Source organism: Gymnogyps californianus, chromosome 3, assembly GCF_018139145.2.
Source record: "Gymnogyps californianus isolate 813 chromosome 3, ASM1813914v2, whole genome shotgun sequence".
Lineage (NCBI taxonomy): Eukaryota > Metazoa > Chordata > Aves > Accipitriformes > Cathartidae > Gymnogyps > Gymnogyps californianus.
In genome coordinates this window covers 4,651,627-4,678,792 of record NC_059473.1, presented here as the reverse complement: position 1 = coordinate 4,678,792, position 27,166 = coordinate 4,651,627, and the positions used below count along the sequence as shown (strand labels likewise).

At 39.8% G+C, this 27,166-nt stretch overlaps 2 protein-coding genes across 4 annotated transcripts in view; both read left to right on the top strand.

The window, feature by feature from the left end:
• Positions 1 to 14,162, top strand: part of XPO1 (exportin 1) — a 40,378-nt gene extending 26,216 nt beyond the window's left edge. For all 3 annotated transcript variants that reach the window (XM_050893179.1, XM_050893178.1, XM_050893177.1), the window contains exons 13-26: positions 709 to 906; positions 1,560 to 1,698; positions 3,660 to 3,841; positions 4,700 to 4,856; positions 4,971 to 5,134; positions 5,959 to 6,093; positions 7,019 to 7,202; positions 8,710 to 8,816; positions 9,217 to 9,411; positions 10,408 to 10,576; positions 11,783 to 11,917; positions 12,033 to 12,192; positions 12,271 to 12,367; positions 13,111 to 14,162. In XM_050893179.1, the coding sequence (XP_050749136.1) occupies positions 709 to 906; positions 1,560 to 1,698; positions 3,660 to 3,841; positions 4,700 to 4,856; positions 4,971 to 5,134; positions 5,959 to 6,093; positions 7,019 to 7,202; positions 8,710 to 8,816; positions 9,217 to 9,411; positions 10,408 to 10,576; positions 11,783 to 11,917; positions 12,033 to 12,192; positions 12,271 to 12,367; positions 13,111 to 13,257 (2,169 nt within the window). In that variant the 3' untranslated portion in view covers positions 13,258 to 14,162. The remainder of the gene's footprint in view (positions 1 to 708; positions 907 to 1,559; positions 1,699 to 3,659; positions 3,842 to 4,699; positions 4,857 to 4,970; positions 5,135 to 5,958; positions 6,094 to 7,018; positions 7,203 to 8,709; positions 8,817 to 9,216; positions 9,412 to 10,407; positions 10,577 to 11,782; positions 11,918 to 12,032; positions 12,193 to 12,270; positions 12,368 to 13,110) is intronic.
• A 9,329-nt stretch (positions 14,163 to 23,491) lies between these two features.
• Positions 23,492 to 27,166, top strand: part of USP34 (ubiquitin specific peptidase 34) — a 141,254-nt gene continuing 137,579 nt past the window's right edge. Inside the window, exon 1 of the mRNA XM_050893030.1 lies at positions 23,492 to 23,534. Within this exon, the coding sequence (XP_050748987.1) occupies positions 23,492 to 23,534 (43 nt within the window). The remainder of the gene's footprint in view (positions 23,535 to 27,166) is intronic.

Genomic DNA, 27,166 nt, shown 5'->3' with positions numbered 1-27,166 from the left:
GTCTTCAGATTTCACTGTTTCATTCTGTTTGTTCACTGGTGGGCTATTGCTTTGATATCTTTCACTGGGGGACTGAAAAATAAGCTATGCAAAAAATGTTTGGCTATGTAGTTCTAATTTCTGTGGTTGGTATCTCAGTCTGTCAGAATTGCATCAGTGGCCTTCCCCTCAGTCTGCTGTGGCTGTTCTGTCAGTAAAGAGATGGAAAATGTTCTGGTAGATGGCTTCTGTGGAAAGCAAGTGAGCAGTATGGCTTTGGTTGCTTCGGTTCTTCAGGGTATAAGGATCCAGAACAAAGTAGCAGTAATAGTCTTGAGAATAGCAGTCATTGAAACCAGCTGTTGAGAGTTTTTTGAGGCTCTAAAACAAAATGCCTTGCAGAAGCTCCAGAGGCTGTGAGTTTTATAATTTACAAACAGGCTTATTTGGCTATAGCATTTTTTAAGGTATCTTTAGGCTACTTTAGATTTAAGAATGGATACACACTTTGAAAATAGCAGTAATTGACAGGACACTTTGTTTTCGAGTTGCTCTGCCGGTCAGAAGTCTGCCTTCTGTAAGTAATGTCATTGCAATGTTAATGCCTCTTGTTCCTAACTTTTATGTTAATTTGGCATTTTATTGGTATTTGGATAACTGAACTTGAAGCAGTGTCATTTTATCTGCAGAAATAATTAGTAATCGGATGTTTAAACCACACTGTTCCAGGCTCTTCATTATATGTTATTGGTATCAGAAGTTGAAGAAACTGAAATTTTCAAGATTTGTCTCGAATATTGGAATCATTTAGCTGCTGAGCTCTACAGGGAAAGTCCGTTCTCAACATCTGCTTCTCCATTGCTTTCGGGAAGTCAACACTTCGATGTTCCTCCAAGGAGACAGCTTTATTTGCCTGTATTGTCCAAGGTAATCTATGCTTAAGTAAAGGTACTGTAAAGATTTGGATACTGTTCCTGAATTTAGAGATTTTGCTTCATGTAAGGGGTGACATAGACAACTTTTCTTGCTTTGAGTAGTTGGCAATTGATTCAGCTCTAGTTGCTTAATGTGCTGCAATTGTGAATATGCTTTAAGATGACACCAGGTGATGACAGGAGTATTAATACAGTGTTTCAAATTTAAGAAACTTATTATGAATGTAAGACACTTTTAAAAAAAAAAAATCTGTATTAAACTATTGCTTTTAACAGATAAAGGCTGGAGTGCTACAGCTGGAGGGGAAAAAAAAGTGTGTGTGTATAGAAAAAGTGGTCTTTAAAATGCCCCTAATATTACACATTTTGAAGCTCTAGAAAGTATACTTCATAGGTGGTTTTGTTGGTTTTTTAAACTACTTAGCTTGTTCATGGAGAGAGAGAAATCAGCAGGCTTTCTTCTTAATGCTTTTTAGTGTACCTGTCTGTAGAATCTTAATGTGAGCTAATCTCGTGAAGTGCTGGATACGCCCTTCATATGGGTCAGACTGCCTGACCAGTGCGCTCTGGAAACACCTGTGGAGCTATGTGTGCATTTTCATCTTACAGTTTGATTCAATTTTAACTTTCCTTTGCAACATACAGGTTCGATTGCTAATGGTTAGCCGTATGGCTAAACCTGAAGAAGTCCTAGTCGTGGAAAATGATCAAGGGGAAGTAGTACGAGAATTCATGAAGGACACAGATTCCATAAACTTGTATAAAAATATGAGAGAAACATTGGGTAAGTGTACTAGCTGGTATTCTTGTGCTGGAGGTCTGTGCAGCTGCATCAGCGGCATGTATGTTACAGCATGTTAGCTTATGATCTGAATTATGTGTGGGTAAAATGATTATCAGTGAGGAGTAGTACACAGACTTGAAAGGGAGGAGGCAGTGTTGGTCCGAAGTGTTCTGTTTTAAGCATGTAGTGGTGTATAACTTGGTTAAGTAGTAATACACTACTTAATTTTTGTCTCTTGCCTTTTCCCATTGAAAAACACCTTTTGATATTCCTTTTCCAAAATGTTTCAGATCTAATGAAACCTTAGTTTTGTCAGAAAGCTGTTAAATTGGAAGGATTTTTCTGAAGTGGATTTGCTGGTTATTACTTCACTGGTAGTTGTAGTCTTGTGTAGACCAAGCACTCCTCAGCAAAAATGGTTTCTTCCTTCAATAGGTCTTCTGAATACTTCTAAAACTTCTTTTATAGTATTCTTAAACAAAACACAAAATTCCAGCCTGAACTTAAGCTTCAAAAATCTTTTCCAAAGTTAGTGCTGAGGTCTTATAATGACCTTGCTTGAAAGTACAAAAGCTGCAATTACGTATCATGTAGGGGAAAAAAATCGAAAGCTGTGAGCGCACTGAAGAACACCAGAATCAGTATTTCTATAGCATTTAATGTAGCAAGTATGTTTTTAGTGTGTGTATACTAGTATGCTATTATCTTTAGAAGTCTTAACATTCAACTGTGACCGTTTTATCAGTGAATTGATAGTCCTTATGTATTGTAGTGATAACTGAGGGTTTTTTGAGGCAAGAAAAAAAATTTCAGAGTCCTAACTGCAACTTGAGGGAGCAGGGAGGATTAGAATGGTCACAGATTTAGGACATCAAACCTTCAATAGTAAATATTTTTCTATCAAATGCAAATGCTTTAAGGGAACACTGTTTAGTAACAGGTTTATGAACTGGGGGGGGGGGGGGGGGGGAAGCTGTGTGATGCAAAGTGTTTGTGGATTTTTTTTTTTTTCTCACCTTTGTACTTGCGATGTAGGTACAGCCAGCATTAGATTAATTGTTCTACTATCTTTTTGTACGGAACATGAAAAAATTTTGTTTGATTTATTGTATTAAATGTTTAATTTATTGTATTAAAATTATTACTGTATGTCCTGAGCCTTAGTCATATTTCCAGATACAGGATTATTTATATGGAAATGCAGATTTAGTTAGTGTTTGATTCCTGGTGTTAACTATTGCTTATAGTGTATTATCTTTAAGATTTGCTTTAAAAAAAAAAAAAAAAAAAGCAAGAATGTGGTGGAAGCTGTATTATGTGGCACAGTAAAAATCTATTCCTGAATCTGGCCTTAAATTGCTTTTGACTTGCTGGGATTTAGAATTTTATATTAGAGACCCTAATCCTACTAGGGGCTGATGCAAGTGTCTGAGTTGATACTTGAATCTTCCCACCTAGACTTGTTTAGGAGTATCATCTCCACTTTAATGGTGGGTTATTGCAACCAGCAGACTTAATGACACTGAAATAAAGAGCAGAAGAAAATTGACTTCTTACACACTGTAGAATGTCCCCCATAGGTAGCCAATCCCATATTCCCTATACACGATCAGTATGTATGCCTTCTGTTAATAATTTAACTTAGCAACTTTACTGACTTGACTGGTACGTGAGACATTCGTTGATTTAGACTTTTCACATTGCTTGCATGTGGTGTTTTGCTGAGATCCCTCAGAACAAACATAGATTCTCAATAAAATTTATTGTCCGTCTTTAAAATACAGTTTTAACAAATTTGTCTTTAAATTTTTAGCTCATTCTGTCATGAGTTCAGGAAAGAAGCATTGCGCTTACCTAACAACTTGGTTGTCTTTTTCTTAAAACAAATTTAACTTTGCCTATGGAGTTGTGATCCAGGTTGTTGCTTTAAAATGTGCCTGTTCAATGTTGATGTCTTTCAGTTTATCTTACACATCTGGATTATGCAGACACGGAACGAATTATGACTGAAAAACTTCACAATCAAGTGAATGGAACAGAATGGTCATGGAAAAATTTGAATACCCTGTGTTGGGCTATAGGCTCAATCAGTGGCGCAATGCATGAAGAAGATGAAAAAAGATTCCTTGTTACAGTAATTAAGGTAGCATGGTGCAAAACTAATAGCTCTGTCACACTTCATAGTTTATGCTCAAGAAACTAAGTTTACAAAAATACTGCTGTATGTTCTTAGTAAGCTACCTTGTACGGCAGGCAAATTGATAAGAATAAATTAATGGGAAATCTTATATCCTGAATTTAAGGCTGATAAATTCTTTAGCTGTGAACAATGCATTAATGCCAGTAGCCTTTTTGCGGTGAAAGTTTCAGGGATAAAATTTAGTTTATGATGAAGTGTTTTTCTTTGGGGATATAGAAGAGATGGAAAGGGATTGCTAATGAAATAAAGGAGAGTGGCAAAATAACCCACACTTTTAACTAGCTGGCACCCTGCTGTTCTGCTGTTTTCCAAATATTCATTGATCAACAGTGAATTTTTGGTAAATATGCGCATGGAAAGAGTGCAGGAACAGAACATTTTTTACAAGAGTAATGGACCTTACTTTAACAAGTCATATAAAAGCATACAGAAGATTTAGTTTAATTTCTTCTATTTGATGTGGAATCTATATTGATATCAACTGCTTGGTCAGTATTAAATGCCGCGAGGCTTGTTGAAGTCCCCCCTGCAGAACTCTTTAGATATATTTAAAATGGAGATTCCATAGTTGAAAATACAGTGTTCCTGGTTTGGTTGAAACTTAAATAGTTGCATCACCCCAGTCTTAATCCACTTAGGTTTTTTGTTTGTTTGCTTTCTTTGGACTTTGAACTTGATTATGGCAACCACTTTCCTTTATCTTTAATACAGCTCCTTGTAGGATTTTATACTTTGTCTTGTAGTGCTTTTAATTGACCTGGACAAACTTGGAGAGGAAACTAAAAATATGTTATGTTGTAGGATCTCCTGGGACTCTGTGAACAAAAGCGAGGAAAAGACAATAAAGCCATTATTGCATCAAATATAATGTATATAGTAGGTCAATACCCACGGTTTTTGAGAGCTCACTGGAAATTTTTGAAGACAGTAGTCAACAAGCTGTTTGAATTTATGCATGGTAACTATCTGGTTTTTACTTGCTGTTTTAATTATTTTAAAAAAAAAATTATGCCCATACATGCATATGTACGGGGGAAAAATACAAAGCAGTAACTGACTTGATTTGATTTAGAAACCCATGATGGCGTCCAGGATATGGCTTGTGATACCTTCATAAAAATAGCACAAAAATGCCGCCGACACTTTGTTCAGGTTCAAGTGGGAGAGGTCATGCCGTTTATTGATGAAATCTTGAACAATATTAATACAATCATCTGTGACCTTCAGCCACAACAGGTATGTTTAATTCAGCATTGTGGGTAATTCCTAAAGACTAATAGAGAGTTACTTCATATTGAAAGGTAGCAGTGGTTTTCAAGGCTTGAATTATATTCCTCAGTTTTTTGTTAGTGACAGTGTTATGGTATAAACAGCATGATCAGGTTGCATTACTGAGATCTCCATTAGAATGCTTGGAAGGAGAATTAAAGTGCACTTAGTTGGAATTTTGATTTCTGGAATGTTTTAACAAAGAAATAAGACACTGAATCTAATTTTGTGGTTCTGCTTCGGGAAAGAGTAATATCTTACTATAATAGTATACCTATAGCTCTTGTATTTGTGAAAAGGGGGCGGGGAACAATCCGAAAGCACCTGCGTCTGGGAAGGGCACAGCTCACGAAGTGAGAGTGGTGCGCTCATGCGACACACGCTGAGATGTCGTAATAATGTACTGAAACTTTGGGCAGAGTGGATCTGGCATCTGGAAAAAGGTACTTAAAGGAGTGATGTAATCCAGTCCACAGTTTAAACATGTCTGGTAATACTTAGTTAAGAGTTAAATGGCATACGTCTGAGCTTCCTCACTTCAGGATATGATGGCAAAATGAAGAACGACTCTGGGATGTATGTAGTGGCATTTGAAGGGAAGGGGATGGAGGTTTGTTTTATACATGATGAAAGTAAGGAAAGAACGGAGAAGGATCTTCTAAAGTCAAGAGGGGAAAAAGGTATTTAGACAGTGAAACCCATTTTCAGCCTTCATTATATGTTCAGAACAGTGTAAAATTTTCCTTACTCCTCTTTAACCTTCCTGTTTGACTTCTTGTTGTTCCAATCAGGTGCATACATTCTACGAAGCAGTGGGATACATGATTGGGGCACAGACAGACCAGACTGTGCAGGAGCATCTGATAGAAAAATACATGTTGCTACCTAATCAAGTATGGGACAGCATAATTCAACAGGCAACAAAAGTAAGCCCATAAATTTTAAGTGTTTTCTGTGTTCAGGTAAAGAAAAGCTGCTAAACGTTTCTCTTACCCTAGGTTTATTTTTCACACGGCGTGACATTAAGCGTGTATAGCTGTGGTGGACTTTATTGAATGATGGCTAAAGCAGTGATTGACATGACAGTAGAAGTGTTGTTTTGAGAGAGGAGACTTAAATGACAAAATAAATACTGGTTTTAATCTGATTTAAAGGACAAATTGCTGTTACTGTACAGAATATGTTGCAGTGTTTTTTTCCAAAGCTCCCTTTCACCTGCCTTAGAAGTGGGTTTTCTTTCTGAATAACAGAAAAGTTAAAATGCTGAAAATACTGTTCACTCTTCCTCCTTTCTCTTCCATCATTCTCTTAAAGTACATCTTTATCTCTTACTTTTCCATTTCTTTCAGTCTTTTCAAAATACTTTATCTCCACACATTAAAGAACAACAGTCTTGCACTGCACAAGAGATCCATCCATTTGGAATTAATCTAATTAAGATCCTGAAACTTAAGCAAGCTTGAGTTACGTTCCTTACTCTGGCTTCCCTCTGAAAACAAGAACTGCCTTTCTTTTGGACCACTTCTGTCCGTTTTCACCTTCTTAATCTCTCCTTCTTAAGTTTTTTTTTCTCTTTCTTTCTTCAACTAGAGTAATGCTTGTACCACTGCAGCAAAAATACTTCTGCAGAAGAGCAGAATTAAATCAATTGAAGTTTTATCCCGACTCTCTGTTTTTGAGGTAGTGGCAAGTGCCATGAAGTAAACAGCAGTATATATAAAGTTTGTAAATTTCAGTGATACGTTCTTTAACGCAGTGTGTAAGATAAATTATTTAAACTTACACTTCTATATTGAAAGCTAAAGGGCAGTTTTATTCACTAAACACAATGGACTCTAATTTTTTTAACAGAATGTTGATATTCTAAAGGATCCTGAAACAGTTAAGCAGCTTGGTAGCATTCTGAAAACCAATGTAAGAGCGTGTAAAGCAGTTGGCCACCCCTTTGTGATTCAGCTTGGAAGAATTTATTTAGATATGCTGAATGTGTACAAGTGCCTAAGTGAAAATATTTCTGCAGCTATTCAGGCTAATGGTAAGAAATTCCATGTTCTTCCTAGAAAATGGGGGTTAGCAGTGTATGTCACCAGGTTTCAGAGTACATTCCAATTAGGTTGGGTTTACTGTGTTCGTTTTATTGTTTGGGAAAGTGGAGGATGACTGAAAGTGCTTGCTTAGATTTTTTTTTTTTTTGTGAACCAGATGTTGTATTCAAATAAAGAACTGATTTTAGAGGGAGGAAAAATCACCTATAAACGAGACAGTTTAGGGACGATGCAAAACACTGTAGATGCTTACTTAGAATTAGTAGGCATCTTGCTGAGACAAAGTTGTAGCGTGTGTTCTTTTAGCTTACTCTAATTTTGAATATTAAAAGATTATCTTTAAATAGAATCTCATTCATTTTTTCAAAACATGTTGGCAGGGTTTTGTTACACTACTGTACTACTAAACGGCTTTATTACAGAAATGTAACTGTAGTGAAGATGCGTAGAAGTCATGATAAACCAGGCTTGCAATAATTGATAAGGAATTATCAATTACCTAACCTATTTTTACTAGATAAATTAGAGCCTATGGTATCTCAATAGAATGTGCTTCTGTAGTAGTTCATTACAAGATTAAATGAGTCAGTTACTGGATTCTGTGTTATGACCAGTTTTCTTGCTGGTGCAGATGATGATATTTGGAAATGTGAACGTTACATAAAACTCAGTAACTGAGCAGCTGGTTTACCTTGAAGTAGCTTCTCAGAATTCAGAATAAAACTGGCTGAGAAATCAATACCTTTTGATTCTGCAGCTCTAATAGTCAGAATTTGTCCTTGTCAGAAACAGTGAAGTTTAGGAAGCAGTTGCTAGGACTGTAGTCCTGACGTGCTACTTGATCAGCAACTACTGTGATTGCAGTTGCCTCAGAGTGTGTTTTTACGACTGGCTCTATCTTGCCAGAGATGGCTCTGATGCCAGCACGAGCGATCCTACCTCTCTTTTCCTGGTTGCGCTCTTCAGGTTTTCCCATGCATGTACTGTAAGGGATGTATGGCTATGCAGTTAATTAGATCAGGTTTGACTGATGAGACTACAGTGATTTGGGGGTAAGAAACTGAACTAAGGATAAGGCTTCTTAAGGATAAGCGCGGACTTTACACACAAAGACAAGTGGAAGGATTATTTCTCTTAGATGAAATCAGGAAGTTTCTTGTTCTTCCCCCATCACTTAATGAGAACCAGATGTAAGCAGTCCATGTAGTTAAGTGAATATGTGTGATTTCCCTTCCTTTAAAAGTAAGTTGCAGCTTTGTTTTTGAACTCTGTAAGTAGGGTACTATCAGTAGTAGTTTTGTAATGCTAAATGGCAGCTTGGACCTATGGAGCTAGAATGGGGAGGTAGGGTTTTTTTATTTGCACAATACGCATAAGAAGTCTTTAGTCTTTGTAGTTTGGATAGAAAAATCAAGCATTCTCTGTTTTGTAATCTCATTTTAAGTTAATCTCTTTGTTACACCTTACCCGATTAACTGAAGCTTTAAAACTTTTCAGGTGAAATGGTAACAAAGCAGCCCTTGATTAGAAGTATGAGGACTGTAAAAAGGGAAACTTTAAAACTAATTTCTGGCTGGGTGAGCAGGTCCAATGATCCTCAGATGGTAAGTAGATTCATTTTATACAAATAACTCGTAAGACAGAATTAGGAAGAACTCTGTTTTTTGTCCTGTTGCTGACTGAATCAGTTGGTCACAGGAACTTACTTCAGGAGGTCAGTAAAATATAAAGGAGAAAGTATGATCATACAGAGGTAAGCCTGAGCTACATTTGAGATACTTCAGTTAATTTTAGCTGAGAGTAATCTTAAAGGGAACCGAGGTTTAAGAGAACCCTATTGGAAGCCCTGCTGGATGGACACAGAGGGTGGGGAGTTTATGGAAGTGTAATGTATTTCAACTTCCTTAGGAAAAGTATCACCTGTAACTAAACAATGAACTTTGCTATATAGAGACTTTGTTCAATAACTGCATTGTTATAACCGTGGCTTACTCTTTCAATCAGGTAGCTGAAAACTTTGTTCCTCCCTTGTTGGATGCAGTTCTCATTGACTACCAGAGAAATGTTCCAGCCGCTAGAGAACCTGAAGTACTTAGTACTATGGCTATCATTGTAAACAAGCTGGGTGGACACATTACTGCTGAAATACCTCAGATATTTGATGCTGTTTTTGAGTGCACGTTAAATATGATCAACAAGGTATTTATATTTAAACTTGGGATAAGGCATCTCCCTAGTGACTGAAGACAAAAAAACCCGGGGTTTTATAAAAGTGCTAGTCTTGGCTGTTGGCACATCTTTAAGTGAAAGATAACCTTTTCTTGCAATGAAGGGAGGCAGTACGTAGTGAATGTAGAGTTACTATACAGTTTTCATCTTATGGAAATTAAGCAGGGGTTCATGCCTTCTTTCTGTGAATATAATTTCCGTATGTGGTGTCTTGTGGATCATCTCCCTGGTTTTTTGCAGTCACAAAGTGCTTTTGTGGCACTTGAAGAAATGTCTGCTCAAACGAACATACTTGTTTTGAAGTCTGGCTGTCTAGTTGGATGTCTTAATCTCATTGCCTTAAGAATTTCTCTGTTTAGCTCTCGATTTAAGTCATTAGTAATTTTTCTGTTCTAGGGACTTGGAATGTCGTGCTTCTGGAAGCAGAAGTGTACTTCAGTCAAATGTCAGTGTAGGACTAACTGCTAAAATTCATTAAATATGTAAAATTTATGAATATAAGTACTGATCAGTCATTTTGAGTATTTCCTCACTAATGCAGTTCTTATGCTATAGTGTGCAATATGTATTTGCATAATACTTGAGCACTACCAGCTGAATTAGTGCTACTTGCAATAAGGTGTAACCAGAAATTGTACCCCTGTAGCAACATAGGTGCTTAACCAGTGTTGAGACCATCTGTCTGTTTATCTGTGGACTGAGTAGTGATTAAGGTTGTGTACTGACAAAACGTGGCTCAGCCGGTCAATGTTGTGTAACTCTAGAAGATGGTCTTACCAAGCTTTGGTGGGGAAAATTGGTGGGAAAAAGTTCACTGGGAAGTGTAACCTTGGCTTTGCATTTAAGGTTATTTTAAACCTGAGGTCTAACTGCTGATCCGTGTCAGCTATTGCCTCACTCTACTCAACAGAAGATCTTATGATGGACCTTTGGGAAACTTGACTTTTTTTCCGCCTCTCCTTCTAGGACTTTGAAGAATATCCTGAACATAGAACAAACTTCTTCTTGCTACTCCAGGCTGTAAATTCTCATTGCTTCCCAGCGTTCCTGGCCATTCCACCTGCACAGTTCAAACTTGTTCTGGATTCTATTATTTGGGCTTTCAAACATACAATGAGAAATGTTGCGGATACAGGTAAATGGAAGTGTTTAATATGCAGGCTTAGTTTGCAGTGTCAGATATTTTTTTGGTAGATTGTTTTCTTGCATCTTTTTCTTTAGTCAAACTTAGTATTCCAGTAACACGATTCTGTACTGCATTTGCACAAGAATAATATTCCTCTGTCTCAGCTTCAAGTTGTCAGCCAGGTATACATTAATGGGCTGAAACACTTGGATGCTGTTTCACTCCCACAGCTATTAGAGAGCACTGTTACAGTTTCTGCTTGCTTGCTTTTCCATGTGAGGGTTGGCACTTTTCTGAAATGGCTGACTGATGCAACCGCTCACTGCTGCTAAAACTGGTGTTACAGCTCTACTTTTGTTGTGCTGCCTGCGGTGTTTGACTTAGTACCTCAGTAAGACAGTTGCTCAGTAACTACTGAAAAGTTCAGCAGGAAAGTAAATGATTTGGGGCTGAACTCCTCACGGTCTGGGAGCGAGCCCATGGCTTAAGGAAAGAGAAACACCGTAGATTGTTAACAAGGCGGATTATGCTTCTTTTGGACAACAGCAAGCTGTTTAAACTTGGGATGAAATTTCACTGAGCAGCTGAGTGCATCGCCTCATTCAACAAACTTGAGTAATTTAAAAGCCCTCCAGAATGAGGGTTATCAAGGATACAAGGAGAGGCTATGTAAAAGTCTTAAATTCCAAAAACATTATTTTTTAGTATGTTGGGCTTAGTGTGCTATCTCAAATACTGGATAAAACGATTGTTGTGAAGCCGCTTCGTTTTTAGCCAGTTGTCTTGTGTTAGTGTTTGGAAGGGATGGGGATAAAAGATACCTTTCAGTTGCATTTCACCTAGTAAGGTAATTATGTTTTCATGTAGCTCTAAAAATGAAAACATTTTCCCTTCTTAAATTAGTAAACACTTCTTTTGGTAGGAGGTTTCTCTCACTCTCGCTAGTAGCAGTAAAGTGATGTGATTGGTTCTTCATGCTTCCGTCGTCTAATAATACAAATAAAATCGGCATGCCATGTAAATGTGGCTATAGCCCTCTAGTGGCTACTTGGGGAAATGCCTGAGAAAATCACTGCACATGGAATACTTGTCTTCTCGGTGCCTATCAGAATTCCTTGGGATACTTGTATCGTTTTGGAAAAGGCAAAAATATGCACAGAGGTTTTAATATTGTTCTGTTGGTAACTTTAGGGTTTTTTAATGCATCTTTTCCAGGACTTCAGATACTTTATACTCTACTACAGAATGTTGCACAAGAAGAGACTGCTGCCCAGAGTTTCTATCAGACGTATTTCTGTGATATCCTTCAGCACATCTTCTCAGTTGTAACAGACACCTCACACACTGCTGGTAAGAACGCATATATGTGAGCCGGTTGATGAAAACAATCCTTTTGAACGTCAAAATACTGTTACGCATCCTGTTCTGAATAATAACTGCATATGTATAACTCTGATCTGTTCAGGTTTGACAATGCATGCATCAATCCTTGCATACATGTTCAACTTAGTAGAAGAGGGAAAAATAAGTACTCCATTAAACCCTGGAAATCCAGTGAACAACCAAATGTTTATTCAGGAGTATGTTGCTAATCTTCTCAAATCTGCGTTTCCTCACCTGCAAGAGTAAGTGTGCCGCGATTCTTTAATACTTTTAAGTGGGTTCTTCCGTCTTGAAATACTAACTGATGTGTTTACTGTTAGTGCCCAGGTTAAGCTGTTTGTAACAGGACTCTTCAGTTTAAACCAGGATATTCCTGCCTTCAAGGAACACCTAAGGGATTTCCTGGTCCAAATCAAGGTATGTTTGGGGTGCTTTTTTCAAGAAATGACGAATGAGTATTCAGCAGGATGATATTGTTGGAAAGTACTTGGACAGTGTTCATTCAGTGTTTGTTTAGGAGCTACAAGTTATTTTGCAGCTGTTTAAAATGTAGCGAGAACGCTGCCAAATGGCTTGCATGACTCCGAATGGTGTATCGTATCTATTTCAGTGTGATTTAATTTTATAAATTGGGCTTAAATGTCATCACTTGTGCTTTACGCTGTGCATACAATTCATGTGTCTAAGATGGCTGCAAAACTTACCCTAATGGCAAGTAAAGCAAGTTGATTTTTAATGAGATTTTGTTTCAGTTCTGCTTGGGATTGGGACATGTTTTGCAACTTGCTAGAGTAATGCTACGCTTTTATTTTTCTAAAAGTGCTGGAATTCAGGAAGATTGTAGGAAAGAGTTTGTTAATTAGTTTTGAGACTACAATCGTCAGGTATTTCAAAACTGTAGTGATGCTGCTTTAATGGTGATAACGCTCCAAACGCTGGGTTACTATAGCATCCTGTTCTGTAACACATAGTGAAAATCTGAAAATCTTTTGCATTCCTTTATATGAATTCTGACCTTAGGAACAGAAAAGCATCCAAGCAAATAGTCTGGCAGGGAATGTGAAGGGAAGACGTCTTCTGTATCATTCTGGATTTTGGAAGCTTATTACTCTGCGTAAAGCATTTGACAGTAAACTAATGGTTTTATGTGAATTATACAGGAATTTGCAGGTGAAGACACATCAGACTTATTCTTGGAGGAAAGAGAAACGGCCCTTCGGCAGGCTCAAGAGGAGAAGCATAAACTTCAGATGTCTGTACCTGGCATCCTTAATCCACATGAAATTCCTGAGGAGATGTGCGATTAAAAAAAAAAATAAAACAAGTTTTGCAGTTTTCTTTCTGTACAGCTACTTTGTTGTCATAGAAGAAAACAGCACTTGGATATTTGTTGACCAAAATGATGCCAATTTGTAAATTAAAATGTCACCTAGTGGCCCTTTTTCTTATGTGTTTTTTGTATAAGAAATTTTCTGTGAAATATCCTTCCATTGTTTAAGCTTTTGTTTGGTCATCTTTATTTAGATTTGCATGAAGTTGAAAATTAAGGCATTTTCAAAGTAATTACTTCATGCCCATTTTGTGGCTAAGGGGAAAATAGGCAAAACATAACTTGTAAAAGACTATATTGCAAAATAATACAATTTCCTGTAAGAGTATCGATTTTTAATTCGGGATCATTTTCTTTCTAGTCTGTCCTGCAGTCTAGGAGAAAAGGTAATGAGTAAAACAGATTGAATTAATTGTTAAGCAGAGGATTATAGTGCTGCATTTGTTTTGATCAGTTAGCAGCTTTTTGGACTGAGTGGTAAGGCTAGGCTACATGTATTTGCAAGTTGTATGGCAAGTTTGCAGCAAGATCATGTGCATATCATCCCATTGTAAAGCAACTTCTAAAGAGTATGGGAACACAGTACAGTTAGTTATTTTTACACAGTTCTTTTGTTTTTGTGTGTGTGCTGTCGCTTTGTCGACAACAGCTTTTTGTTTTCCTCAATGAGGAGTGTTGCTCATTTGTGAGCCTTCATTAACTCGAAGTGAAATGGTTAAAATATTTATCCTGTTAGAATAGGCTGCATCTTTTTAACAACTCATAAAATAAAAAAAAAAAAACTCTGGCTTTTGAGATGACTTATACTAATTTACATTGTTTACCATGCTGTAGTGCTTAAAGAACACTACTTAAAAGCAAAATAAACTTGGTTTACATTTATTTTTCTTTCTTCGGCTTATTCTTTTATTGGATGAAAATGCTGTGATCATATTTAAGATCTGTATCCTGAAGGCGCAGGAAAAGTTCCTTGAGGTCTAGATAACTGTTGCTTCTGGCTTGCCTCATCTCAAGGATTTTGGCTGTGCTTGAAGTTAACATGAACTAAGTTGGGTTCCATTTGGAAGTACAGTAGCTGTTCTGACTTACCTCCATGAATAAATATTCCATACTATGTTACTATAAAATGCCAGGAGTAAGGTACTCTTGTTCTCTCTCTATATGGACTCTTTGCAATTTATTTCAAAGAGGTATTGCACTGCATCTTGACTGAACAATTGATACTAGTACATGTTAATAACACATGTAGACAAGATCTACAGTTATTTTTCTACCTAAAGTTTTGTAGTTAAATGATTTTCACAGATTTATGAAGTACGGATACGAAAAGCAGTATGAACACTAAGATTGTGTACAGTCTTGGCTTCCCCATTTTTGTAATGTCTTGTCTCTGTTTTCTAACAGTTGATGTTAAGCTCTCCCAAAGTTTTTCCATTTATTGGGTCTCTAATCTTGAGATTGTTACTATGATGCAAAGTATAGCCAGTCATGCAGAGCTGTAAAACAAGGTTAGACAGTTGTGGAGGTGTTTTATGTAAGTTTGGATACTGTAGTTAACTTTGTGCTGTATATTCCTTTTGAAGTAGAAGTGCATGAGTTAGCAGTGTTCACGTAGAATTTAGCTGTGACCAGAATGTTTCCAGTCTTAAGTATTGGCCCCTTTCTGTTTGTGAACATCTCTCCATTTGTTTTACTTAGCCGGCCCTAAAAAAGCAGAGCTGCTCCTGGGTGAAGATCGTTTGGCAATATAAATGTTGTGAGCCGGCAGTTGCAAATCTTTGGAGAGAAGGTTCCTCAAACCCTTTATGGCTAGGACTTAGAATACAGCCTACCAAAATTGTTAATTATTTTGATAGTTACAAAACTCATTTCTTTCTCTCCTTAAAGCTCATGATTTAAGCTTTTTTATGTCTTCCTGTCCGGTTGATGTATAGCTTTCTGTTCCGCTCTGTGAAGGCGGTATCATCTTTAATAGGCAGTTTAAAGTAAAATATTTGAAGTACTGTTGAAGGACTCATCCGGAATGGACATTAAATGGATTGTGACCAGGCTGAGTCGCAGCATTATAGAGCTACAGATTATCAAAAGCAGTGCAGAGAAGTAAGAAGATCTTATTAAAATGGAAATAAATACCACCAATAGCATGATGTCAGAATGATCATATCCCATGAGTCACAGAACTAAATACTGAATTGGTTCTGACATGCAGTGGCATTAACAGTGCATTGAAAATAGTTTTGAACAAAAAATGCACGTATGCTTGTATGCATGTTACTTGTTTCCGTATGTAAAATTCCAGTTGGTCTGAGGCTCATGGTCTGGTTGTTCACTGAAGAATTAAATCTGACCTAAACTCTCAAACAACAAATCTGAAATGTATTTTTAAAGTTGATTCAGAGAAGAGTTGTGTCGTTATTTTGATACCTTTTGGATTATCTAGTAACAAAATTTTAATCTTTAGTTTTTGTTTCCCTTTTAGATCTAAAAACTTAACTGTGGTCTTGACTTGTTATCTTAAGAATCGGTGCCTTTCACTGATCTCTGCAGATGCTATAAAAATGCAGCTTATGCAGAGTTCTGGATACCATTAAAGATTTGACTTGTGTGTGTGCATATTTCTAGTGCAGTTATCTTGAATGTGGAAAAAATAATTACGATGTACATCTCAAAGTTCTAGTTCTAATGCACACTCTGTAAATTAAAATATATGGATAAAAAGCATGAACCATCATATAAACATCTACGTAACTTGTAATTATATGTAAACCAATGTTTTGTGCATATTTCTATACAGATTTTTCAAACCCCCCCAATTCTATGTACTCCAGGTACATTCATAAATACAAATATTACAGGGTGTTTTCTGTGTTTACGTGACTTGATTGCCTGTTAGCTGATGAAGACACCCCCAAGTACTTGTTTCAGGCTACCATGATGTGTTTGCTACTGTAACCGAAGCCGATTATTTTCCAAAGCATTTTAGGTTAGTTTTTGTTTTGTTTTGGTTTTTTTTTAACTAGAATAATTTGGTGTGTGTTAATCTGATTGGTTAAGTGAACTATTTTCCAATAAAGCTAATATTTATGCAAAAAAGCTTTAGAAATGCTCATCTCTCAAGGAAGCTTTAAGAGTTACTTCTAATAGTTTTTAGCACTGGAAAGGCAATAAGACTTCGGCTGTGGGTTTCTTAATGGAAAAAATTAGGAAAAGATGCTGAAAATAATGTATTAAAATGTAGAGAGGCTGACTAAAGTGAGGAACTTGTACGAGTGTGACAAGGGGCCAGTCTGTCCTGTAGTCCATTTATCACTGGATAAATGATTACTACTCATCCAAGACTTCTGGGGTACTGTGTGTATTTGCTGGAAGAGATGTCTAGACTTTTTCCTTTTCTCCCCACTTAATAGGTTTGTCTCCAGATGTTACGGAGCAAAACTGAAATGATAGAGATGGCTTTTTAAAAACCATTTTGGTGCCAAAAATGAGTAAAAGAGCATACCTCTCCCTTCGTCTGCCCTTCATGAATGCACCTCTGCACTTGATTTCTTGAGACTGAATTTATTGTTAGACTTTCAGATTTAGGAGATCCTTGCTTCGTTGTCCAAGGCTGATAATGGCCAGCAGTGTTCCCTTGGGAAAAGGCTTAGCCATTCCAGTTGAGGGATTCACTTTTCAGGTAAGATTTCACATACAATGCACCTTAATGACTTGAAGCACATGAAATCACCGATTTCCTACATACATACCTGCCCTGTGTGCTGCTCTTGGTCTTCGTACATGTGTTTCTCACTACCTGTGAGTGCTTGTTTGTGCTGTAAGTGGGTGCAGGAAAACAGAGCGCTAAGGAAAGATGGGGTCCAGGAGGAATGTTTTGGAAGTTAAGAGTATGGATGAGAATGACAGAAGTCAAAGATGAAAGCGAGACACATTTTCACTTTTATTTACCCCTTGTAAGTTAAACAGCACCTTTTCCTAGGCAGTACATTGGGTAGTCTCTTCCAAGTCCTCCATCAAAATATGTCAAGGGGCCTGTTTTTTTTTTTTTATTGTGAACACCTTTTAAATCTTAACTCTTTGTAAATACTGTCTCAGTTTTTTCTGAGTCTTGAGAAGTCTGTAGTCTTTCATGGATTCTGTAATTTCAGCAAAGCCTATCAGAATTGGCCAATTTAGGTTGGAGGATGGGGGAGGAGTTAAAATTGTTCTCTCTGATGGGACTACATTACAAGGTTAAGCGTGTATGTGTGCTGCCAAGAGCTGACTGCAGCCCACTTACTGCCACTGCTGGTTATTTTAACACGTATATTGATAACCAGGCAGTAATGACCAGTTTTCTCTCACGGCATCTCTTCAGCATTAGATCTAGCTTGAGCACTTTTTGCATCAACCTTCATGACTGGTTTTATGAACTTCTCAAATCTTCGCAATTAGCTTGTGAACTCTCTCCCCAGAGCTTTTACCTCCGAGCAGTTTGCTTTCAGGGTTAACTTGAAACTTGCAACTGTGCAATCGTAAAAGTTCTCCAAAGGACCATTGTAAACACGTGCTTTACCAGTAAAAAGTCCAAAAGAGGTCCAAATGTACAAAACCAAAAAAAGCTGGCTGCGTGCTCTCTCTTTGACGGGGAAGATAGTTCAGTTGCTGATGGCGCTGTTGCTCATGCTCAGAAACGTAGCCGTCGCCTTGCTTTCAAATCAGAGGGATGAGATGACCAGTCATCTGACAACTACATTACAGATGGAAATAATCAAAACGAAGATTGAAACACACTGTGAGGGATATTATCCCAAAATGAGGTTGAGAACGTGGGTATCATCCTCAGGCTATCTCATCTGGAAAAAGGAGTGGTTAGACTAGTATCACTGAATCTCAAGCTAGTACAGTCAAATCTCCACCAGACCTTTATGGGTACAGAAGGACTCAAACAAAATAACTTCAACTGAATTACTAACCAAATTACAGCTTCAGAAACGGGCTCTAAGATGCAGTCTGAAACCCCTCTAAAGTGGAGCTTGCCCTGTTTACTTGGCTGTACAGTGTGATTCTTACCATGCCTAATAGCCCGTGATAATGTTTATTAGAATGCAGACTATTTTCCTACTAAAATGCGGAGCAGCCAGTTAGCTGATTTTGGAGCAAATTGTTTAATGTAGCTTGGCGGTGTAGGGAGCATTATCTGTTCTTACATGACATGGTTTTTGGCCTAATAGGGCTATAAATTGAGTGTATTCTCTAATATTCAGGGTAAGTCAAACTAATTGAATTTGTCTTCACAGGGTGCTGTCATATCAAAGTCTAGATAGACACAAACCTTGTTAAAAAGTTTAAAATGCTAATAGAGCAATGAAAGTCAAGGGCTGAAACTGAAAAGTGTGTAAACTTAAACTGATTCTGTTGCACTTCAGCCAAGTTTCATTGGCAACTTTACATTTTACAGGCAGAGACAGACTTCCTTTGGTGAAATGAAGGATTTCCTAGGCAATGGATTCCAACCATTTCCAGCATCATTCCAGACTAGAGGTCACAGATATAACTGGACTGGCTGGAATTCACCTTTTTGACATTATCCTCTGTATAGCAGAAATGATTTACTTGCTTTTCAGCTGTCACAGTTCCCATCTCCTCTTAGCATCTGCTGAAATCACTGGTAGTTTACTTTTCATTGTAAATCACGGCAGCAGAGGAGTAAAGGTGCAATCCATTTGGCTGGCGTTGCTACAGGAATGGGAACCTACAGCAGAGCAACAGAAAGTTCAAACAGAAGTTAATTCAGTCATCCCACATCAGACAGAGCTCCGGTTAAAGTAGTCAACATGACTAATGTTAAAAAAAAAAAAAGTTTCAGTTAAGTCTTTCACATTCCACAAGTACTAGTCTGAGGTCAAATGACAAACTATATATGTTCATAGAGAAAACGAAGGCTTAAAAATACGAAGTATGAGGCAGCCTAGGAGAGGCTGAAGTGTCCCAAAGAAGGAACAGGGGCAGTGACCAGTCTTACTACCTCAACCCCTAATCCAGCTCAGGGTGGTGGTTTTTGTTGTTTTTTCTTTTGGTGAATGGTTAACTCCATCTTTACCTTAAAGAAAAACAGGACTACAGTATTAGTTCAGTGTTGGGCACAGCGGGACATTAATTTTGGGAAGTATATATGTTCTCAAACTCTTAATCCAGTCCTAAATTTGGATTTAGAATTTTAGTTTTGCTCAGGTCTTGCATTTATCTAAGTTACTCCTCTAGAAGAACTGTGCTGGCAGTTTACCAGAGCAAATATTTCCAGATTAGGAGCATCGCAGTCAAGGGAAGGAAAGTGGGCCTCCTGGGGATCAAACAACCTTGCAAGGATGGCACATGAGGAGAGAATAAAGGTCAAGAGAAAAAAAAGCAACGCATAGAAGAGCAGGAGGCTGATGATTACTGTAACCAGGCCAGTTATAGCTCTTGCTGTCTTCTGCTTGGAAGCTAAGATTTAAATTTAAAAAAAAATGCAATTTCATCTGTATGAAAAAAAACCAACAAAACAAACAAAAACCTCGTGCGCAGTAAAAAGAATTTAGCTGGCAATATTCCAGTCTGCACAAAAGTAGGAGTGACTCAAGGTCACCCATACTCTCCTGTTGTATTCATTGAACTTGGCATGTGATACCATGCTTCAAAAGGCCCCTTCCTTGTGCTGACTCTGGTGTTTATGTGGTGCTGCAATCAGATCAAAGAGCTGATTTGTCAGAAAAACAATCTTTTAAGATGTTTTGGCAGGTAATTTTGGTTCTGTTATAAAATTTACTGCAAGGTCTGTGAAAGGAAGGAAGACGGGCAAGAAAAGTGCAAATTCAAATCAGATTATGCAGATCGTAGAACTATGCTATCAAAAAATGTGGTCTTTTTCCAGATGCAGACAACTCGTATCATATAGCCACTGATTCATTCCATGCTAGCAGGAATACCTGTGCAGTATGATGTTAAAGGTTAAGGAAGCGAGTAAGCGTGACTTCTTGGAGATACAGGATTTATATTATTTGGTGTGACGAAGTTAAGATGCTTTCTAAGCTTCTCTTTGAACAGCTCTGGCTTCCAACTTCAGTAACTTCAATTTTGATAATGGTAAGAAGTAAAGGGTATTCCAGCAAATGAAGACTGATACGATTCAGAAAACAGCATGTGGCATATTGTAAAGACAAGTCATGAAAGCCGTGGAAAAAAATGACATACAAAAGAAAGAATTGAAATAATCTCAGATACACAGAAGGTAAGACAGCACAGCATCAAGTGAAAAATAACATTATGTATATATATACAACGTAAAAGCCTCTGATCCACCTTTGATGGATCTCAAGGTTTGAAGGCAGTGCTGTAGAAAAGAAAGGTGGTTGGTACCTTAATTCAGGCATGAGCAGAATGTGATAACTGTAATAGTCTGGACTGCTCTTTTATTCTTCCATTATACAAGTTTTCAGGCTATCTGGAAGAGATCACACAACCAAAAAAGGCCTTATAGGGTCCAGTACATCTGTGTCATTTTAATAACTAAACCGCCATACCGCTGTGGAGGTTTAGTTATTAAACTAGTTAGTTTAATAACTAACCAGTTAGTGGCAGTTATCTGTCTATCAATAGAAAATACGTTGTTTAGAAAAGACTATGACTGTCAGGAACAAAAACATCTTTAAGTTACATATAACAAGAAAGATCAGTAAGAAGTTTTGGGGAAGTTTTTGGTTTATTTACTTGCAGTCCTCCTGTCTCTTGTATTGGTATCCTTTGTTGTTCTCAGAAATCCTGTTTGAAAGATACTCGCATTCACATATGATGTGAATGAAAGTGACAGACAACAAGGAATCTGTGTCTCATGTAGACTCTCAAAGAAGTTAATTTTCTGTATTAGTTTAATTTAGTAAATGGAAATTTCAGCAGGGAATATTTAAGAATAGCTATTCTTGCTGATAACCCTAACTTGGGAAGTATTTCAAAAACAAGTAGTGACAAGAAGTGATCATTCTAGTATATTCCTGACTTCCACAGTAGTTGTTGTAGCTGAGACTAGGTCTGTTGTTTACAATAACTTGTCTTATTTTTAAACAACAGTGGAGTTCTTTGTCTTAGCTTAACAAACTGATGGCTTGAGGATTGTTAGGAGGAGAGCATTCTGTGCACTTGAGTGGGAGGTTACATATACAGCCACCAGTGGTGTTATTAGCCTGTAGAAATATGCACATGGAATTAAAAAAACAGAACTATATTTCCACAATGACATCAGACTTATGTTTTATGTTTCTTCCATTTAAGTCAGCCACTGAGGAACTCAAAACAGCTCTCCATTTTTTTTCCTAATTTGGCAATTTTGATTTATTTTACTTTCTACTAAACTATATTGCATCTGCATTGCGGCTATTAATAGATTTGTTTCCTTAATCCTATGTACAAGTCAGTAAACTAGAAGCATTCAGAAAAATACACTAACTCACCACTGGGTGGTACTACAGAAATAAAAAACACTACAGAATACTAAAGTGCCTATTTGGGGGAGAAAAAGCAGCCAAAGATCTATCATGTGATCCATATTCCAATTACATGTACCTGGGCAAGGGAGCATGTGAGTGTGCAATATTAATAGATGGCAAAAAAGGGGCTTTTCTTGTATGGACAACTGCTGTTTGCCTGAAAACTTGTCTTCCAGGGGTCTGAAATCTTCTTCAAAATGTGCCTGAGACAGAGTTAACTGAAGCGGTAGTTGTCATCAGCATACATTATGTAACTTTCAGTGAAGTTCTTTCGTTTATTTTTTAAGAGCTAGACTGTGTCTTTTCATGAAAATGAGGTATTTCCAGCTATTCACAGATGCTGTACTTGCCATTACACATTATGCAGAATAAATCACTGTCCAAGGGGAAAAAAAAAAAGCAGGGTCAAAAACTCCATGAGGTAAAAATAATCTAATTATTTACATAAAACGCTACCGTAGTACTTCAAACGTTTATTTTCGCGAGGCCGGGGTAGGAAACGCCGGTCCCCGACTCAGCTCCAGCTCTCCTCAGCCGCGGCTGGGCGGGAAGGAGATGGCCGACGACTCTTCCGTCCCGCGCCCCGCCAGCGGAAAACGCCACTAACTACCAGAAGACGAAAGACCTCAACACCCGCCTCGAACGAGGAAGCTTCCTTGCTACGCAGCGTGCCCGTAAGGCGCCCGCTGGAGCTCGGCGCCGTCTGCTAGGCGCTCCCTTCAGGCCGGAGGTCCCACAGGGCCTCCGCGCCGGCCCGCCGCGCTCTAGGAGGACGGCTCCAGCTCGGCCAACGTCTATAATAATAATGAGGAGGCGGGAGTAACCGGGCAGCGCTCAAAAGCCGCGGCCCGCTCGGCGGAGAGCCGGCCGAGTCCGCCTCGGGAGACATCCTCCGGCAGCCCGGGAAGAGGCGAGAGCGGCGGGAATGCGAGGCGCGGCGGCAGCTGGCCTCCAGGGCACCCGAGGAGGCGGGCAGGGGGAGGCCTCCGGCGGCGGCCGCTCGCTTGAAGCGGGAGAGGCCGCTCCTCTGTCCCTGTCACAGCGGCGTGTGCGCGTTATTGGAGGAGATTCCCCCCCTCGCGGGAGGCGGGAAGAGGGGAGGGAAACGCGCTTCCCGCCCTACCCCGGGCGCGCGCGGAGCCGCAACCGCCGCCGCCGCCGCCATTTTACCCTCCCGGCCCCGGCTGCCGGCCCGCCCCCTTCCTCCTCCTCCTCCTCCTCCTCCTCCTCCCCGCTCGCCAGCCCGCCGCTCGGCCCGGGGTGGGAAGGCGGGGCGAAAGGAAAGGGAGGAGGGACTCGGCCACCTTCGCCTCCTGCCTGGTCGGAAACTGCCGAGCTGAGCCCGAGCGCCCTGTCCCCCCTCGCTCCCGTCCCCTCCTCCTCCTTCCCCCTCAGCAAAATGGCGGCGCGTGGAGTCACTGGGAGCCAGTGAGTGACTCGGCTTCTCCTCCCCGCCGCCGCCGCTACCGCCGCCGCCACAGGCTCATTTGCATTGATCAGCCGCCCCATCCCCCCCTCCCCCGGATCCCAGACCGGCCCCTGCCTCTCCCCCTCCCCTTCTCTTCCTATTCCTTCCCGCCCCCTCCTTCCCCTCCCCCCCCCCCCCCGACTGACCCCCGCCCCGGCCCCCATCAATCATCAATCAGCAGCACCGAGTGGATCAATCAATGGTCGGGAGGAGGCGGCGGCGGCGGCTGCTGCTGTTAATGAACAATGTGTGAGAGCTGCGCCGAGCTGCTGGAGGTGTTAAATGAGAGTAAGTGCGGCCGCCCTCCCCCGCTACCCTCCCCCCAACACTCCTCGCCCCGGGCCGGGACCCCGCGTACCCTCCTCTACACGGGCTGGGTTATAACCCCGCTTCATCTCCTTCCTTATCCCCCCCCACCCCTTGCTTTTCCCTGGCTCGGGCCTCCTGGGCGCGGGGTTACCTCTCTCTCTCTGCGGGGTGGCCATAGAGGGAGAGCCTGCCCTGCTTTGCGGCTTCCTTCACCCTTCCCTCCTCTCCGTACCGGGGCCGGGCGACTTGCGGCCTGGGGAGGGTGCGCCGAGGGGCTGTCCCCGCCGGGCCTTTCGCAGAGGCTCCCCCCCCCCCCCCCCGGCTTTTCCCGCCTGCCCCCCGGGTGTCTGCGTGTGGGCCTGGGCGGGGACGTGACCCTGCCGTTGGCGTGAGGAGCCCGCTTCTCGCCCTGCATCCCCGGGAAGCCGCAGCGGGGCCTAGCTGGCTCCTCGCTCGGCTGAGGAGGTGCCTGGGAGCTGCTCCGGTGGCTGCTGAGCAGCTGGAGGCCGGGCCTGGGCTGGGTCCCTTTTAAGCAGCAGACAAGGCGGCTCTGAGTGATCCTGCCTCCCCCCCTCCCCCTCGCCTGTCCGCGGTGTGGTGGTGGGGGGGGGGGGGGGTGAAGGGACGCGGTGGAGGTGGTTTTCGGGTACCTATTTTTCCGAAGCGACTGCTTGGCTGTGAGGGAACCGGCGCCTAAAGGAGCCTGGCTCGGCTTTGCGAGGGCCGGGCTGGCGGGGGGGGGAAGGAGCTCCCGGGTGTTTCGCTTCGGGAGTGGTCTCTTGCTTCCTTCCGAAGTTTCCTCTTTACAGGTGTTACCTAAACAGCCGGGAGGGTCGGAGGGTTAATACGGCAGGTATTCCCCCCGGTACCGCTGAAATCGGCCTTCATTTTGGACACGAAATCCCCTTTACCCCTATGCAGTAGGCCTCGTGTATCCCTTGGAACCTGCTCTCAGTTCTCCGTGGCAGGCAAGGTACCTTCCCAGCTTCTCAGAGGCTTGTCTCTGTGTACTGCTTCATGAACAAAGACTAAAAAACATGATTTGTAGAGATGCTGAGGAATTTAACAAACTTACCAGTTGAAGTTTGTGATTAGCGGGAAGTTTAGCTATCTCAAATCTTAAACATGAACATTTTTCCTTGTTGCACACTGCAGTCTGCTTAGAGGCGAGTTGTGTTCTGATAAAGTGAAGCACAGAATGCTTCCTAGAAAAGGATTTGGGTAGAGTTTTCTTTTTCTTAACTCTTGTGAGGCCCAATTGCATGTGGTGTTTGTTCTTTCCTAAGATATATGAGTAGATACTATGGTAGTTGAATGTTGGCCTCTTTCTTGCTGGGGAAATATGATATTCAGTGATGGCCAGCGTTTTATTTGAAAAGTAAAAATGTATGTGTAAAACTAACTTTCAAGAGAGTCCAGAGGCTGGAATAAATCAGATTAAAAGGTTAACATCGGAGAACTGTTGGGTTGTTAAAATTGTTTGCCAAGTTTGGCTAAGCTTGTAATTCCAATATCTTGTTTTGAACAATTGTTGTGATGTTTACTTAATTTAGCATGCATATCTTTCTCAACTGGAGAATGGTGGGGAGTATGTCGGTAGTATAGACTGAATGCTTATTTAAACAGTAGGTTCAAAATAAGACTAAACTATCAATGGTATACTGATGACAACTGTTTGTTGGAAGACATAACTTGGCTTGGTTTTGATGGATTGATAAATAATCATTGTTTAAACTTGATCAGGATTAGTATGATCAAATAGAAAAAAGTTGTAACGTTAAACTTGATATTTCAAGAAATCTCTGAAATTCCCGTATGAATTTATTTTTAGGACCATTTTAAGGTAATTGGGATTTAGGCACCTAGATACTCCCTTACAGATAAAGCAATATCTTAAATTACTTTAACAATTTTTTTTTTAATATATGCCTATGTATATATATTTTATATATATACACACATATACCCTAACGTAACCAGGGTGTGGATAATTTAATGGTTCTGTATAATTTAAGACATAAACCTGCTATTTATGCAAAGGAAATTTGGCTTTTTAAGTCAAATTTATTAGGGAGATTATGCACTACTATTGCTATATAGTTAACTTCCAAAAATGCTGGTCAGATAACATTAGGTTTGGCCTTCCATTCGGAGAAACAAGCACACTTTAAATAAACGTAACTATTTTGTGTGTGTGTTTGGATACGAAGGCATATATGATGGTGCATTGTGTGTGCCACCTACCTTCTCACTGTATGAGAATGAGTTGTAAGGGAGGTATACTTTCTTTTATAACTTCAAGTTGTGTTCTTTGTAGTTCTTAAGTAATAACTGAAGGTAACGTACAGAAATAATGTCAAGCCTTGGTTTTTAAAACACTGCAGCAAAAATGAAAAGTGGTAGTAAAGAATGAGGTCATGCCCAAAATGTGTGAGCCAGAGACTGCCAGCAGTTTCCTTTTCTGCCCGCTGAGCATTTGGGATCGCCTCTTCACTGAAACTACTGAAACAGTGTTTTGAAAGAGGTCCAGGAAATATAATCTAGTTTGTTTTAGAAATTTCTTGCTAAACTAAACATTTTTACACGGAACACATACTGTCCTTTGTCTTCGTTTACCCAAATGTTTACAAAATAATTATTTGGTATCAATTGTATGACCGGTCATTTAGAAAGTGAGTTGACTAACAACTCTTAATGTATTGTTTTGAAAAGAACACGTGAGAAGCTCTGGTTTTCTTTAGAAGTTACCAATTTATGGATGACAGAAGGATGGAATTTAACAATTCTGCAAACAGCCAGGTGTATTTTTATTATAAGCATATTAGTCCCACTGTAAACTGCTACAATGTTAATCCACACCCCATAACAACGTGCAGAGCTGGAGCTTTTGTCTAGCAGTGACCTTTGTGTAGGCCCAGGGTTATGTCTTGCTAGAGCTCATTACAAGACTCCAGGTCCTTAGGCCTGATTTTGTCACAGGTAGTCAACGGGCCTGCTTCTGTAGCACTCATAAGGGCCATCTGAGATCTTGTGGAACTTCAAACCTGTAGTTTCAAAAACTTACTTTTTGACCAAAGGTCTGTATGTATGTGTATATGTATTTAACACAAAGCTTCATTGCTATGCTTAAGCATAAGAAGCAGGCAATGTTGTTTGTTTGGGTTCTTCCCCCCCCCCCCCCCCCCCCCCCCCCCCCGCTTGCAGCATCTTTATTTTCAGCATTTGATCTAAGTATGAAATCCAGTAAATTCCCTGATCTTGAAGTTATTTCCTGAGTAGTAGTAGTTTCAAGTTATGAATTGATCCAGGAACTCAGGAAAACACAAATTCCTCTATGAAATGCCCAGGCTTTAAAGCAGTTTTTACATTGCAAGACAATCTGTTGTTCAGTGAGAGTAAACAGTCTAATTTCTCACTGAGTGCTCTAGGTATGTTAGCATCGCTTATGTTTTCCTAGGCAGGGGTTTAATAGGAGTAAAGTCTTTAAAAAGTCTGGTCTGACTTCTGAATTAATCTTCCACAACATAAACAATTTTAGTAGCCTTAAATAGAAAGGAAAAAAAAAAAAGGAAGACACAATTGTTTACTTTTGAAGATAAGGGTACTTATTT